The following is a 15,662-nucleotide window of genomic DNA, read 5'->3' on the forward strand; positions in this document are numbered from 1 at the left end:
GGCTGTCTTCTTAATAATTTGAAAATTAATGTTAAGACAAAACATTACCCCAGGAGGCAGAGTTGGCTGGTAGCCATGCTTTGCTAAAAATGAATGCCTCTGGATATTAATGGTGGCAAGACAGAAATACTTATCGATCGGCGGCAGAGGTCACCTTGTTTTCCCAGCCCTATGTGAATATTAAGCATCTTGAAGCTGATGTGCTCTTAATATGGGTGCATTTGCTGTGTATTCACAGAGGCGCTTTGTACATGCAGGAACCACATTAGCTCACGGCAAATAATGGAAGGAAGCCAAAAATGATGAACTTCTCCCTCCCTGGAAAATATTTCCTTCCACAAGCAATAATCTATCATCAAGCCTGTGTGCTAGTGCTACTCTTCCGATACTTCGGTGTCTGCTGTCTAGTTTTTGCTCTTTGCCCCCAGCCATCATTGCTCTGGAAGGGAGAAAATTCATTGCGCTTGCATTTCCCTATAGGAAAAAATCGATTCGCCACCTCCAAAGATTGATGATTGGGACAAAGCACTCCTTGCCTCACATATCCATACATTTCTGAGCCTGAACATTTGTTAAAACATGCCCAGAACCACACATATTCTGGCCAAAGGCATGTGCCGGGGGATTATTGGATGCACAGTTGGAGAAGACCCACGGAAGACGATTGCAATGTATGACCACAGCAGCCAGGTTGCTATATGCGCAAAGACAGAAGAAATCAACATTATCAATTATGGAAGAGTGGTTGGGGAAATTGATGCATTCAATGGACGCATTCAATGGACGAATTCAATTGATGCTTTCAATGGAAATGGATATGTTCCCCTGTTTGATTAAAGTCACTACTGACATTTCTCAGGGAGTGGAAATCCCTTACCGACTTTTCGGGGAAAGAAAGAAAATTAATTGGCATCCTTAGGTTTTGATGATAAAGGAAGAACAGATTGTTCAGAGAAGTGAATCTGTTGTAATAATAGAGTCAAACACAATTATAAATTATAGGTGAACAGAAGATCAGAAGTCATCCTTTTCATTTCTTTTTCTTTATCCGTTTTTGTTTCTATGTTTCATTCTAGTTTGTTTAAAATTTTGAATATATATATCACAATCTGCCCTACAGATCCACAGATTCCATCATCCACAGCTTGAAAATATTACACACACACACACACACACACACAATTCCAACAATTTTTCTGATTTTGCAATCCCTAATTTTGTATTTTTATAAGGGGAACTATTTCACTCCACCATTTTGTGCAATGGGACTTGAATATCCACCAATTTTGGTATCCATGGGGATCCTGGAACCAAACCCCGGCAGATACTAAAGACCCACTGTGTGTGTATGTGTATGTGTATGTAGACAAATGCACACACACATAAGCGCTAAAGATCAAGCCAGACAGATCTCAGAGCCTGCTGGGTCACCAAACTGAGACTGATTTTGGCACTGAACGCTAGATAGGCAGAGCTCTCCTGCCAAAAGCCCAGGTCGCTCCTTCCAGGAAAGTGTCACACAAAGCAATATCAGATAATGACCGCACATACCTCCCAGTCCAGAACCGACGCTTGCCACTGAGCAATCTTGTCAATGTTTTCCAGCCTCCTTTTCCTCTCGTTGATCTGCTGGGTCACGTTCCTCATGACGGCAAGGGCTGCAGCCACGTACCTGTAGTCACTGTCCAGAAGGGGAAAAGGGAGAGACATAGGCCACTTTGTCAACTACTTTGCCAATTTCCCAGGGTTGTCTTAAGCAAGGAATGCTCAGAGGTGGTTTGGCCAGTTCCTTCCTCTGAGATATAGCCTTCAGCACCTAATATTTGTTGGTGGTCTCCCATCTTAGTGCTAACCAGGCAGACCCTGCTTGGCTTCTAAGATCAGGTGGGACTCTGGTGTCTTTAGGCCAGAGTAGTGAGTATCTGGTGACTTGATGGCTCATAGACACATACACAGTGTAGTAATAATAATAATAATGATAATAATAATTTCCTCTGAAGCAATCTTGTCAAGGAAACCACAGGTTAGGTTTTCCTTAGGGTCACGATAAGTCTGAAATGACTCAAAGGCACACAAACAACACAATAACAACAACAACAAAGTCTACAGGATTTTATCCTATGGCGGTTAGGGATGCAGCGCTTCAATAATTTCATGATTGAAGGAGGTAACAAACAATTTTAGCCATTTTTCTTTCTCCTGTAAGAATCTCTTGAAAAAGGTGGTTTTCAAATACTATTTGCAGCTCGGCGTTTACTCTGCACAAAATCCGCAGGCGGTGCCTTTGCATGCAAAACCGCATTTTCTGCAATCATTGAGTTTTTCTGCACAGAAAATTACAATGCTGTTTTCTGCACACAAAAGGGGAGTGCAAATCGCGAGGCTTTCCTGACACTTGGGCATCACTTTTTTTGTTGTTGACCATTTCCCAAATATACGGTCCAGAAAGGGGATTTTATCCAAGCTACAATCATGCCTCTGTTTACTATAGTCTGCCTTGTTCACCCCAGGCAAGAAGCTGCTCCCTGGCCCCTGAGTTATAACCGTCTCTCTTGCTGCAACCTCATTATTTATCCGGATCGCAAATTCCAGTCCAGCGCTCGGTTGCTGGAGTCGGCAAGGAATCCGCAATGAGTAACTGATCCGGCAGCCCCTAAAGCCAAAAGAACAGAGCTCATTCAGGTCAGCTGTGCTGTGACAGGTCCATCATGGAGTGACTCAGAGAGCGGCGCATGGCAGCTCCACATGTACTCCATCCTCCTGCCCCAATGAGTTACTTCCACGGTGGGTTCACTGAGATAGCTTAGTGGATCAGGAGATGTTTTTGGCTATGTCTATGCAATTACATTGAGAGCAAATAGCCTCCTTTCAGGGCCAACAAGGAAAACAATGATAATTATTTGTGTGTGTGTGTGTCTCATGAGTGTTATCTATTTCTATGTTCTGCTGTCCTCTCCCTTCCAAGATGCATCATATTCATTTCATCTGGATAGACAGGCCAGGTCTCAGGGTCCAAAGTAATTTACAATTACCCTGGGAAAGATTGGTTGCAGGATTTAAACTTGTGCATTTAGCAGGGTACGATGAGTAAAGAGGAGACAATATTAGTAGGGCTCTAAGAAGATGGGCAGGATAGCATGGTACATGCCCATGCTGTCCTGCTGGGACAGTGTGATGATGGACAGGCATTTACATGCCCGCCTGCAGCAATGCCATGGACCCACTGCCACCATGAGCTTTGTATGTGCCTCCACTGATGTGCCTGATAAGAAGATCCTTGTTGTGGTCCATAAGGATGGAAATGGGGCACATGGCTACACCAAGATGGCTCGACAACCCCATCTAAAGTTGTGATGTGGGTCTTCTCAACAGAGACGATGGTGAAGGCAGCCAAGGGTGCACAGGGTCATCTGGTGTGCCGACTGTCACCACAAAGTCTCCTCAGAACCCTGCAGCAAACAGGCAAAGTTTTTAGACCAGGCTAAGACCCCTTTGGCCAGGATCAGGAGGGATCCACCAGATCCGCATCCACTCTGCCTGAGGCTAATGGCCTGCGTCATTCGGACAAGATGACAGGAGGCCAAGGGGAGCATTTTGGCCCATGTGTATACAGACCCCGAAGGTGCACCAATGGAAGAGTCCTGCAATACATCTTACCCGGACATCTCTTGGAACTTTTGGAAAAGTGTCAAGTTTGATACACAATTTGATGCATATCGGTTGGGGGATTCAAAGTGCAAAAACAAAAAGTAACTTCTCCAGATTTTGGCTATGTTTCCTCATCTCACTTGTTATCATACAACAGTGTTGGTCCCAGCTGTAGCGACAGCTGCCTCGACATCTCTTTGTGTCTCCCGTGTCGTGTTCACAATGTTCCCTTTGCACACTCCAGCCCTAGCAGAGTTGCTCATTTTTAGCACCAAGTTTACTTGGGCTGCCTGCAAGCACCTGGCGCATTCCTCCCACTCCTCAGCATGTCACAGCAATGGCATGCCAACTCATCTTTTTGTTGTTTCTGGGTCGGTTGCCACCACCCGGGCGGCTTTTGCAAACAGAAGACAAAAAATATATATCAAATAATATGTTCACTAAACAAAGGAGGGAAAAGAGAGATGGCAACCGGGCAGCATTCATTTCTGAGCAGAAGGAAGCGTGGATTCCTAATGGTTAGGAATCCTGCAGGGAGCCAGAAGCAGAGGAGACAAGCGACAAGATGATTGACTTATCTTTTGTGAACTTACCCAGTTTTGTTCAAACCTGGTTTCCCTGTCCATCATGCTACTCCCTTTCACATCCCTACATGGTTTATGTCTTGCTGGTTTTTCATTCCCATACTACTTATTTAGGGCTAAATATATTATGCGAACTGCTGTAAATTTTCACACATTCACATCAACATTTAATTGTCCACACTTTATTGCACAAATTTGCATCTATTTGCGCTCCTTCTGCCGAAAATGCACATCCGTCTGAATGCATATGAAGCCAGTTCCTTCCTCTGAAATCTAGCCTCCAGCGCTTGATATTTGTTCCTGTTCCAAGTAGCAGACATATATGACCAGCAACACTGAGTTCCAGTCCAGTTCACCCATTTTCATCCTGCCTTGACCCGATCCGTTCATTAATAAGATGAGATTTTAGGAAGAGCTTCAGCTGGATTAGCAGAACGGCAGAGGAAAAATGTTGGAGGACAAATCGGTTGGGCCATATGGAGTAGTACTATGAAATTGTTCCCTAATGGAGAGTCATGGCTCCTCTTCGGTACTTAAACAGGAGAGACGGAGAAAGATAGGGCTCCTTGCCAACCCCCGTTTGACTTTGAACGATCAGAACGATGGCTTCCAAGCCGCCGTCGCAGAATGTATTGTAAGACTGTAAAGGTGGATGGTTGGAAGAGGACGGAATAATGACTGTAGGAAATGGCTAAAAGCAGCTAACTGAAATAAATGGCACTAAAAGCCTAATTTGCCTGATTTAGTGCCCTTTGCTGTCCGCTATGGCTGTCTTTTGAGGGCCTCCTTTACTATTCCTGACGGAGATGGAACTGGAGATGGGAAGCATTTCCAAAAAAGCATTAGATTAATAGACAGACCATGTGCTTCTCAAGTCTTGAGAAACCCTGACAAGAAGGATCCTGGACAGATGAGAACCTTTGCAGTTCCTTGGCTTGAAATATGCATATGGTTTTTTATTCCTGTGCAGAAAGCAAGTTTCCTGCATAGAAAATACTGTTTTCTATGCAGAGAAATAATGACATTTGTACATCTGTGCAGAAGATGTGCAGAAAAGAGGGGCTTGGTGGCCATCTTTTGGGAGTACTTTGATGGTATAGTCCTCCATGGCAGAAAGGGTTGGACTATATGGCCTTTGGGGACTCTTCCAACTCTGTGCTTCTATGGTTCTATGAAATGTTCCTTATATATTGCTCTTTTATTATAATCACCCACATATGCTTCTCCTTTCCCTTGGAGAGCATGGCTTTCCCAACCATGGAAGTTGTTAGATAACTCCCATAATCCCATAAATTGAGGAAGATGGGAATTGTCGACAAACCAAGATGTGAAGACCCAGGATTGGCAAAATCTCTTTTGGTTTATCAGAGAAAAGAACGAAGCTTTTGGGGGTAAAGAAGGTTCAGCCGAACGGCTGACTCACCGGAAAGTTAAGCGCTCCTACCTTCAGCCTTAGCTTTGAAGAGGCTGGTCTAATGCTTTGGAATTATGTGGCTTTAAAATATTGAAATTGCTTGTTGTTTCTATGTTTGCTAGAAGTCACCTTCAGAGCAAAGAGCCCAGGGATTTAAATATTTCAAGTGAAAAGAGAAAGAGAGCAAGGCTGCGAACTCTTCACTTTTGCAAATTAGCTCAGTCTCTGTGCCGAATTTTCCTTTTTTTAAGGAAAACAAAATCCAATTATTTCCAGGAGAAAAAAGGATTGAGGTGAAGAACGCCAGAGATGGCAAAGCTACAAAAGAAGGGGGTCTACAAGTCCATATCCTCCAGCTGTCCTGATTTAGCAGCGACAGTCCCCATTTTAATCCTCTGCCGTCCCACATTTTCAGCTGCTTATAAAATGCCCCGGTTTCTCTCTTTCCGTCTCCTACTTTTCCCTTTGCCCTCAACTTGCATCAACAATGTCAAAACTGAGTTATTATTGGAGAACTATATCCCCGACCACCATAGCCTAAGGCCCCATTCCCACTACCTTTTAAACCAGATCGCAATTCGGTTTGAACAGGTTCAAATGATACTGGTTCCCACTTAAATCAAATTGCTGAAGCGATTCGGAGAGGGGGGCCGTGCACCAGACCCATTTAACTTGCGTCTTTTTGACGCTGATGTTTTTCACGTCTTTTTGGATAAATCGACTCTGCATAAGTGTGGACCAGATGCGGATCGAAATCGATTTAAATGTGCCCTTCAGCCGGCTGGAGCGGGTCCATTTTGAATCGATTCATTCGTGAATGTGAACCACAAGTGGGTTATTTTACAGTGAAAAAATGCGATTGGGTCAAATGTAATGGGAACCACGCTCCGCTGTCAAATCGATCCATCGATCTGGATTGCAAACCGCCTTTTTTGTAAGTGCCATAGACTTGTTGATGTTGATGTTGTTATGTGCCTTCAAGTCATTTTCAACTTTCAGAATAGGTTTGCCGTGGACTTCCCCTAAGGCTGAGACAGTGTGACTTGCCCAAGGTCTACCAATCAGGGATGTAGCCAAGGGGGGGTCCTTGGGGTCCGGATCCCCCCCTTCCATTAGATAAAATGAATGGTGTGTGTCGCCACGCCGCCGCACCCAAGTCCCTTTATAATGGTGGCACTTAGTCTGGACCCCCCCCTCCCAAAATCCTGGCTACGTCCCTGAACCAATGAATTTCATGGCTGAGCGGGGAACCGAACCTTGGTCTCCAGAGTTGCAATTTAAAGAGGTATAATATTTAGAAGAGAGCCTGGATCCCTCCCCAAACTATCAACTGTAGGATTCCACAGGATGGAGCCGGAATAGTGAAAGTGGAACCGTAGTACCATAATTCTGTAGTGGGAAAGGACCCATGATCTTGACTGTCAAAAAGGTGAGGACAATTAGGAAGGGCTTTTCGTTCTTAGGGCTGCATTCACACCGGAGAAATAACCCGGTTTGGCACCGCTTTAACTGCCCTGGCTTAAGGCTATGGAATTCTGGGAGTTGGAGTATGTTGTGGGGTCCAGAGTGGAGCATGTTGTGGGTCCACTCTGGGCCCACAAAAAACTCCAGCTCCCAGAATTTCATAGCCTTAAGCCAGGGCAGTTAAAGCAGTGCCAAACCGGGTTATTTTCCCAGTGTGGATGCAGCCTAGGACACTTCCAAAAGTTGCTCATCCTAAGAATCCACATTTCCAAAGCTCTGGGGAGGCAGAGATGAAAACACCGTCCTGTTTGCCTCTGGGGTTTAGCCCGAAATGCAAGCGCACCCCAGCCCAAACCCGCCGCACATACCTGTGGTCCTGGGCTGTGTACTTCAGTAGTTCTGCCAGCTGCAGCGGGTATTTGCAGATCTTCTGTACAGGTGTCAGGAGGAAACCATCAATGGCGATATCTATCATCTGCTGCAAAAGGCGGCACGCTTCGAAGAAGTGCTGGTACCTGCCATCTTTCATTAGCTTGGAGAGCTCCATGCAGGCGTCCAAGTGATTGTTACAGTACTCCGAATAGATCCAGAAGCCATCTTGCTACAAGGAGGCGGGAGACGGAAAGTGCAAAGAGACAGGTGGAAAGAGACAGGTGTATGAGACACATCATAATGAATCACCTACTCAGCTTATTACCATCAGAAAGAACAGATATTTTCCCCCCACAGTGACATAAAGAAGTACGAGGCTGCACCATCCAACAGTCTCATGCGCTCCGCTGCATCACCATGATCCATGATTTGCTAACTAGAAAAGGTACAAGAGTTTTGTTCAATATTGAGCCTGGCAACCCTTGAATCAGAGCAAAGGTCTATCTCCTCCAACCTCATGTTACCTAAGGGCTAAACTCTAGAAATCCCATAACAAAGGGTCAATAAGACCCTTCCACTAATGTTCTCCTTCCAGCTTCTAACACATCAGTTCAACTGCCTTGAAGGATGGAAGCTGGATTAATATCTAATCCCCCTTGCATGCATTTTAGTCCAAAATGGGGATAGGCAATAGTGAGAAGGATGCATTCCAGTTTTCAACCCTGTTGCGAGTTGCACCATCATGTTTGGCGTACACCGGAAACGGAGACCATTTAGACCATTTTAATAATAATAATAATAATAATAGTTATTTGTATTTCCTGCCTCTCCCTGCGGATCGAGGCAGGATTACAGCATAGATAAAATTACAAAGCCTAGTAAAATACAATATAAATATAAACCACAATAAAATGCATTAATCCCTAACCCTTCCAGCATGAAATTAAATTCAACAACAAATAATCACATTAGTGATTCTGTTTCTGTGTCTGGGGGGCTCTGAGCCATAAACCACTTTCTCGGGTCATTTTGGACATCTTGGGAGCCTCTGCTATGTTGCTAAGGGTGCATAAAGTTACATAATGTGGGCCACGATACACGATTCTGGGCATTAAATCATCATCATCATCATCATCACCATCCCAAACTAGGTTTTCTGTTTGTAGCCACCCACACCATCACATCTCATGAGAAAATGAACTTGACAGATCCACCCACCCCTTGTCTAAATCGTGTCCTTGGGTTACGTTTTGCAAATGGGCCTCTCCTTCCTTCCTTCCTTCCTTCCTTCCTTCCTTCCTTCCTTCCTTCCTTCCTTCCATCCTCCCTTCCTCCCTTCCTTCCTTCCTTCCTTCCTTCCTTCCTATTCATTCTTTCTTTCCTTTTCTTGACCCAGAAGCCTGGTGTGCCTTTTGCACACTCTTCCTACCCAGCTCCATTTTCTTAGGTGGCTCTGACCACAAGGTTTCCTTATGCTCTCTCCTTTTGGACACTGACAGCTGAAGTTAAATTTTCTGACCTCGGCCGAAAGAGCCCCGCTTGGAGCAAAGCCATCACATCTGCAGATGGGTTATGACAGTCTCCTGGTCGGCTGTTGCACAGAGTTTGCTCATCATCATTGCTATATGGCCTCTGCTCTAAAGGCAGAGGAATTGCCATGCCATGCTTGGGAGCAAAATCCAAAGCGGCACGGAGTGCAGCTACTTCTGCCATCACCAAATCCATCTTGTAACAACAGCTACTGAAATGGCCTCGTCCACACAAACATTAAAGGTCTAGTGAAGGATTTGAGCAATGCCCAGCAGATGAATCTTGAGCTTATAAAATGAGATTTTCTAACAGCTCTGCAACCTCACTGCCTGGCCAAGTTGCTACTAAACGGAACGGAGTTACACCTAAGAAGAAAGACCTAACACTCTTCGCAGCAGCATCCTCTTACATAACAACCAGGAGAGCACTCTTCTCCCTCAAGGAAAACAAGCGAAAAAAGCAAGGCTGTGTGACTTCTTTATAGATATATTAAAAAATCCCTTGATCTATTTGCAACACCGGCCAATCTTTCAGCTCCTGGAATGTGTGGTTTATGTAACTGGCAAGGAAGGCTGGGCTGGAGGAACCAGACAAGACAACCTATTTCTTGTGTGTATGTGTGCATTACACAGGTTGTGTCTCCCTTATCCAAAATGGTTGGGACCAGAAGTATTTTGGATTTGGGAATATTTGCATGTACATAAGGGGATATCTTGGGGTTTAAATTTTGTGTACACTGAAGCATCAGAAAGCAAAAGTGTCCCTGCCTCAGTCAACCATGTGGACAATTCTGAATTTTGGAGAATTTCAGATTTTTTAATTCCGGATAAAGGAGATTCAACCTGTATGACCAAATGCCACAACATGTGAGGGACTTTGGGCCAACTAGGCTTCAGATGTAAGGACTACAATGCCCATGATCCTTTGCCACTGATTATGCTGGCTAGGACTCCTGGGAGCTTAAAGCATCTGCTGGGGCAGAGGTTTGCCTCAGATCCTACGTCACAGTCTATGTTTTGTAACTTTACAAATCTGTAGCTATGTTGCAGAAATCCAACAATGAATTGCAAACATGCATATCTGGACACCAGCAAGTGTGCTTGCTCCATGCACATTACCCATTTCTGATGTGCTTTAGTCACTTGCGTACATCTGGCACTCCTGATGCACATCTGGCACTTTTGTTGTGCTGGCACTTCCCAGCCAGTTGCTGGCTGTTCATTGGGGAACAACCTGATGTGCACTGGTGGCCATTGTGCATTGGTGCCCATTGTGCGCCAGGCCACGATACATCAGTCACCCTACTGGCTACCATTGCACAATGGACGGCTATATGGTGTAACATCACGGCAGCCCTGAGGTGAATGCAAACATTGCAGAACGAGTCAATCCAATTTTGCAGAGGCGTCAGGCCATTTACGGAGATGTAAAACCTGATTGGAATAAGAAGAAGAACCTCCTAACAGCCATGCTGCTTGGCACATTCTGGAATCTGGAGTCCCAAAAAAGTAACTTTTCCCAGCCCAGAGCCCATCTTTCTATGCTAATAAAAATCAAATGCGGAAATAGCAATACTCGGGATCTCTTCTCATGGAGATCTTGGCTACCCGAGTTGTAATGTCACCCATCCTCTTACTGGGATACATTTCTGGTTCCTAAAACGTTTACATGTCGCTCTTCCCTAGATTTTCCCCTTCTTTGTTTCTACATTACATTGATTTTTTTAAAAGGCTCACAAAATTTCCCTTTCTGTATTTTCTTTCAAATTAAGAGCCGAGGACAAATCCAGGTGCGTCAGCAACCTTTGGCTCTCTAAATCCCACTCCAAACATTAATCAGAGAGATCTAATCAGGTCAGCTTGCCTTGGAATCTGCGAAGCTCAAATCCTTCAAACATCCCTACATATTTGATGCTGCAAAAACCTAGTCGCTGGCTGCTGCATTCATTTGCATCCAGACAACTTGCACTGGATGATCAAGGCCTGAAAAAGCCGTCTGTAACATTTCCAATTCAATGCGGCAGTGAATACGCTCTGGGTTTTGTTCTGAACTTTAGATGGTTTTTAAAAAGGGTTTGGGAGGCTTTGGGTAAGTGGAAAAGCGTCTCAGGAGCCACAAAAATGAGGTCCAGGGGTCATCCTTCACAATTGCACAATTATGTTTGGTGGAAGATGCCACCCCAGTTTTAGGAGTTTATCACACGAAGGAGATTGGGAGTGAATATCTTGGGGAAATTGCATAATTACGCGTAACGGTGTCACGTGACGTCACCCAAAACCTGCCATTAAAACAGTCACAAAGAAGCATTGACATGCATCTTTTTACTTTTGGGATTTCAGCGACAACGCATTTCCAATATCACTTTATTCGCACAGTTGCGTGTGATCGTCATTTGTGCAATTACTCTCCATCCTCGCTTCATTTGAGGGGTGCTTTAAATGCGCTTTAATCTTCCTTTAATGCTGAAATCAGCCCCAGTGTGATAAACTCCTTAGTGCTGAAGTATGATTCAGCTAAAAAAGCAGCTTTGGTGATACTTATCCCACAATGCCACTTCAATGCAAGTTTTGCACAGGGTAAGTCCTGAATTGCACATTGCAAACCCTGTGGTTTTTGGAGATTTTAGCTAAAATTACTCATTGAGAATAAAATGAGTGAAGAATTGCTTCCCTTGTGCAGAAAAGGGGAGGAAAAGAAAAGAGTCGTCTTGTCTCAACTGCAGGCATCCAAATGTATTGAGAGAGCCTCACAGAGACTTACATGCTCCAGGAAACATGGACCAATTTCACTGAGATGCGGATCCTCGTTGTTGTACTGCTTCTCCAAGTCCCTCACGAAGCCCATCTGGAACCGGTAGATGTCCTCAATGTTGCCAAAGATGATCTTCAACTGCTCATCGCTGAACATGTCCCTTCTCTTCCGACACTGCTTTAAGTAACCCTGCAAGAAGACGTAAAACTTATTCATTCATTCATTCATTCATTCATTCATTCATTCATTCACTCACTGAATTATGCTCTATTTTCACCCAAACTGGGACTCTAGGCTGCTTGGAGAAAGCGCACAGAAAGACCTTATATAAAAACGTAAATGAAGTCATTGGCTAGAATCTCATCAATTATTCCCCAATGGAGTGGACCTATTTAATCAACTATGGCTGCATCTGCACTGCAGAATTAATGCAGTTTGACACCATTTTAACTGCCATGGCTCCATCTCTTGGACTCCTAGGACTGGTAGTTTGTTGAGGCACCAGAGCAGAGAAGGCAAAATATCTCGCAAGACTACAAATCCCAGGACTCCATAGCTTTGAGCCATGGCAGTTAAAGCGGTGTCAAACTGCATTGATTCTGCAATACAGTTGCAGCCTAAGGAACAGAGAGCATCAACGCAGGTAAAATCTAATGGATTTAATAGTCTGTTATAATTGGGATTAACATAATTTAGGCCCTTGTTAAAATGAAGGAAACAACACATGGTTAAAAGTCCTTGCCATCAGTTTTTAAAGGACTCTCAGAACAGAAGTGTTTTCTCTTTGCAATAGAAAGACAGTAAGCAGGGAGCTATCCTAGGCTGCATCTACACTGTAGAAATAATGGAGTTTGACACCACTTTAAGTGCTGTAGCTCTGTCCCATGGAAACTGGGGACCTGTAGTTTTACAAAGGCTTTAACTGGAATGGCAACCCCATTGCTGAGTAAATTTGGGGATGAGTTTCCCAAGGGCTGAATACACATCATGCACAGCCAGAAGGGTTTGTCCAGTGACTTTATTGCCGTTGTGTAAGAGGGATGTCATACGTTGGTCCTCCGTTTGTCAGTTTTGCTCAGATTCAAGGGACAGACAACCGACTGAGGATCTGATGCCAGAGAAGGCTTTGCTCAGCGGTGGGCCATAAACAGCCACTGAAGCATTTCCCTTCGAAGTACTTTTCCATGTAATCCCTGTGGTATTCTGCAAAGTCGGGGAGGTAAAGTGCTAAGTTTGGAAAACCTCAGACACAAAGAGTCAGGAGATGCGATGCAAACCCATCGCCGATCATCTGCCTATTGCTGGAAATGAGGGAAAGGATATTGGATGGATGGCTTACGGCCATGGCGGCATCTGCGTGTGCATGTGTATTTTGACATGTTTTAAACCGTTTTAACTCTGCGCTTTTAGCAGAATTGTTACATTATTTAAAAGGGAAAAATGTGTAATAAGATTACAGATGCTTCCTGTTGTCGTTCTGTATCTTCAAGCTGATTCTGTTTTATGGCAACCCCGAGGTGCGAAGGGGAAACTAACAAGGATAACACAGAAAAATGCGCGCATCACTTTTGCATTGTGCGCCTTGGCCCTAGGAAATGTCTTCCGGAAGAACAAGCTGACACTGTGAAGGTTGCATGGTTTATCTCATTCCCAAGGGATGATGGATTTGGTCATTTAGCAAGGACTGGGGAAAGGTGGTTTACCTTAACGGAGGTTGTACATAGCCAACACTTTGCCTATGGTCACAGTCTCTATGAAATTTGTAAACCTGATGGACCTTTTGCAGCACAGTTGTGACTTGGAAACCTTGACAAACTACATTTGGGGGAATGAGTTCATGGCTCCAGGCGTCTACTTTGTTCATATTCTGGAAGTTGGATCCTTCATTCAATACCATGGCCTACCCATCTTTTCTGGTCTGGCTTGGAGAAGCAATTGCACATCAGGCAAACCGATCAAGTGGTTTTCTTGGCAAGATTTGTTCCAAGGAGGTTTGCCATTGCCATCCCTGGAGGCTGAGAGATGTGACTTATGGCAACTCTAAGGCGAACCTATCATGGGGCTTTCTTGGCAAGGTTTGCTCCAAGGAGGTTTGCCATTGCCTTCCCTGAAGGCTGAGAGAGTGTGACTCTGTAGGTTGCAATACCCAAGAATGTTGCAAAAGCCAAGAAGGGAGCTGAACCCTGATTCCCCCAGAGCCCTAGTCCAGCGCTCAAACCATTCCTCCACGCTGCCCTACTATCCTAACGGTACATGGTTTTCAATTGTTGTAAGTCGTCTTGGGTTCTGCATCAGGAGAAAAGCAGGACAGACATCAAATAAGTGATAAATATATAAATAAGATTTTATTTTCCAACACAGAAGAAGGTGGCAGCACATTATTTGAAAGCTAAGCATGAAGTCAGGATGGGAAGACTGTTCACGGTTTGCAAAATAGGTTTCCTGACCGTTGGAACCCCCTGTTGACAATCTTCACAATTTTGTTATCTGATGTCCCAAAATGTTGTGCGGGAATTATTCTGCAGTGCAATTGTTCTCCCTTGCTTTCTGCACAGAATTTTTTTCCCCAATTGAAAACATGCATTTTTCTTCTGCAAAATGATCCTTGTGCAACACTTTGAGTAAGAGAAGAATAAGGAGAACATGGCAGCCATTAAATGCCAGTGTAAGACAGATGCACATTCAGTTATGCGTTCAGTTGGGCAGGGTGGCAATTCAGCACAAAGACTGCACAGCACAATTAATACATAATTTCACATGCACAAAAGCATGCAACATAACCGTGATATAGGCTTTTGGCTAAACTTTCTTGTTTCCCTTGCAACAATATTGTGCCAGCTTTCACATAACCCAAAAGCAACCCATTTGAGTGGCATCTTGATGAAGCTGTCCCTCTTCCATTTCTTTCTCTCTTAGCTGTGTCGCATTTGGTTTCATACACCTAATTTGGGCAAAATTGTGTTTTCTCTTCTCCTGCTTTCCCGAAATGGGAGCTGGGCTGCTGTTTTGCAAATGGGAACATTTCATTGCAGTCTTCTTCAGTTTTTTTAAAACATCTCAAAGGTTTGTCAGTACTCTACCTTCCTGCACAGTTTCTCATTTCGATTCCATTTGGGATAATAAAGAGCTGAGTGCGAGGCCAGGCAATATCGTTTGCTGTGACACGGCAAGTTTAATCGCGGGCCGGCTGGAGCAATTCCAACACAGCCGTCCGCCTCGCAAAATATGCCACCCAGGAGACGCAGCTTAAGTACCAGGCACCTTGGTGCTCTGCATTCAAAGATCTCCCCCCTTTTCTAATGTAAAAATACCCAAAGATGGAGAGAAATAAGGACAAGCCCTAGATGTACTCTCTCATCAAAGGAGTTTGCATGCCTCCGATACAAATGATACGGACTTTAAATTGATCTGTTTCTGCAATGCTTTCCAAAGGTGATTTGCTGTTCCAAGAGGTAATTCGACATATCTTTCTTGGTCAGGAAAAAGGTAGAGCCTTCCTAAATATCAGACCTTAGAACCATAGACTCACAGAGTTGGAAGAGAATGCAAAGGCCATCCAGTCCAAACCCATTCTGCCATGCAGGAACTCTCAGTCAAAGCATTCCCAACAGATGGCCATCCAGCCTCTGTTTAAAGTGCACTTCTTCCTATGTAGGACTGCCTAAGAGAGCCAATGTGGTGTAGCGGTTTGAGTGTTGGACTACAATTCTCGAGGCCAGGGTTCGATTCCCAGCTCGGTTATGGAAACCCACTGAGTGACCTTGGGCAAGTCACACTCTCTCAGCCTCAGGGAAAGGCAATGGCAAACATCCTCAGAACAAGTCTTGCCAAGAAAGCCCTATGATAGGTTTGCCTTAGGATCACCATAAGTCGGAAATGACTTGAAGGCACACAACAAC

At 44.4% G+C, this 15,662-nt stretch overlaps 1 protein-coding gene across 9 annotated transcripts in view; it reads right to left on the bottom strand.

Moving 5' to 3' along the window:
- LOC149308774 (rho guanine nucleotide exchange factor 9) overlaps window positions 1-15,662 on the bottom strand; it is a 147,518-nt gene that overhangs the window by 18,045 nt on the left and 113,811 nt on the right. For all 9 annotated transcript variants that reach the window (XM_089536439.1, XM_089536438.1, XM_089536440.1 and 6 more), the window contains 3 exons: window positions 11,773-11,952; window positions 7,479-7,711; window positions 1,552-1,681 (listed from right to left, as the gene is read on the bottom strand). In XM_089536439.1, coding sequence (XP_089392565.1) covers window positions 1,552-1,681; window positions 7,479-7,711; window positions 11,773-11,952 — 543 coding nt within the window. The remainder of the gene's footprint in view (window positions 1-1,551; window positions 1,682-7,478; window positions 7,712-11,772; window positions 11,953-15,662) is intronic.

Source organism: Sceloporus occidentalis, unplaced genomic scaffold, assembly GCF_023333645.1.
Source record: "Sceloporus occidentalis isolate IW3139 unplaced genomic scaffold, rSceOcc1.0.p SCAF_8, whole genome shotgun sequence".
In the NCBI taxonomy this organism is placed as follows: Eukaryota; Metazoa; Chordata; class Lepidosauria; order Squamata; family Phrynosomatidae; genus Sceloporus; species Sceloporus occidentalis.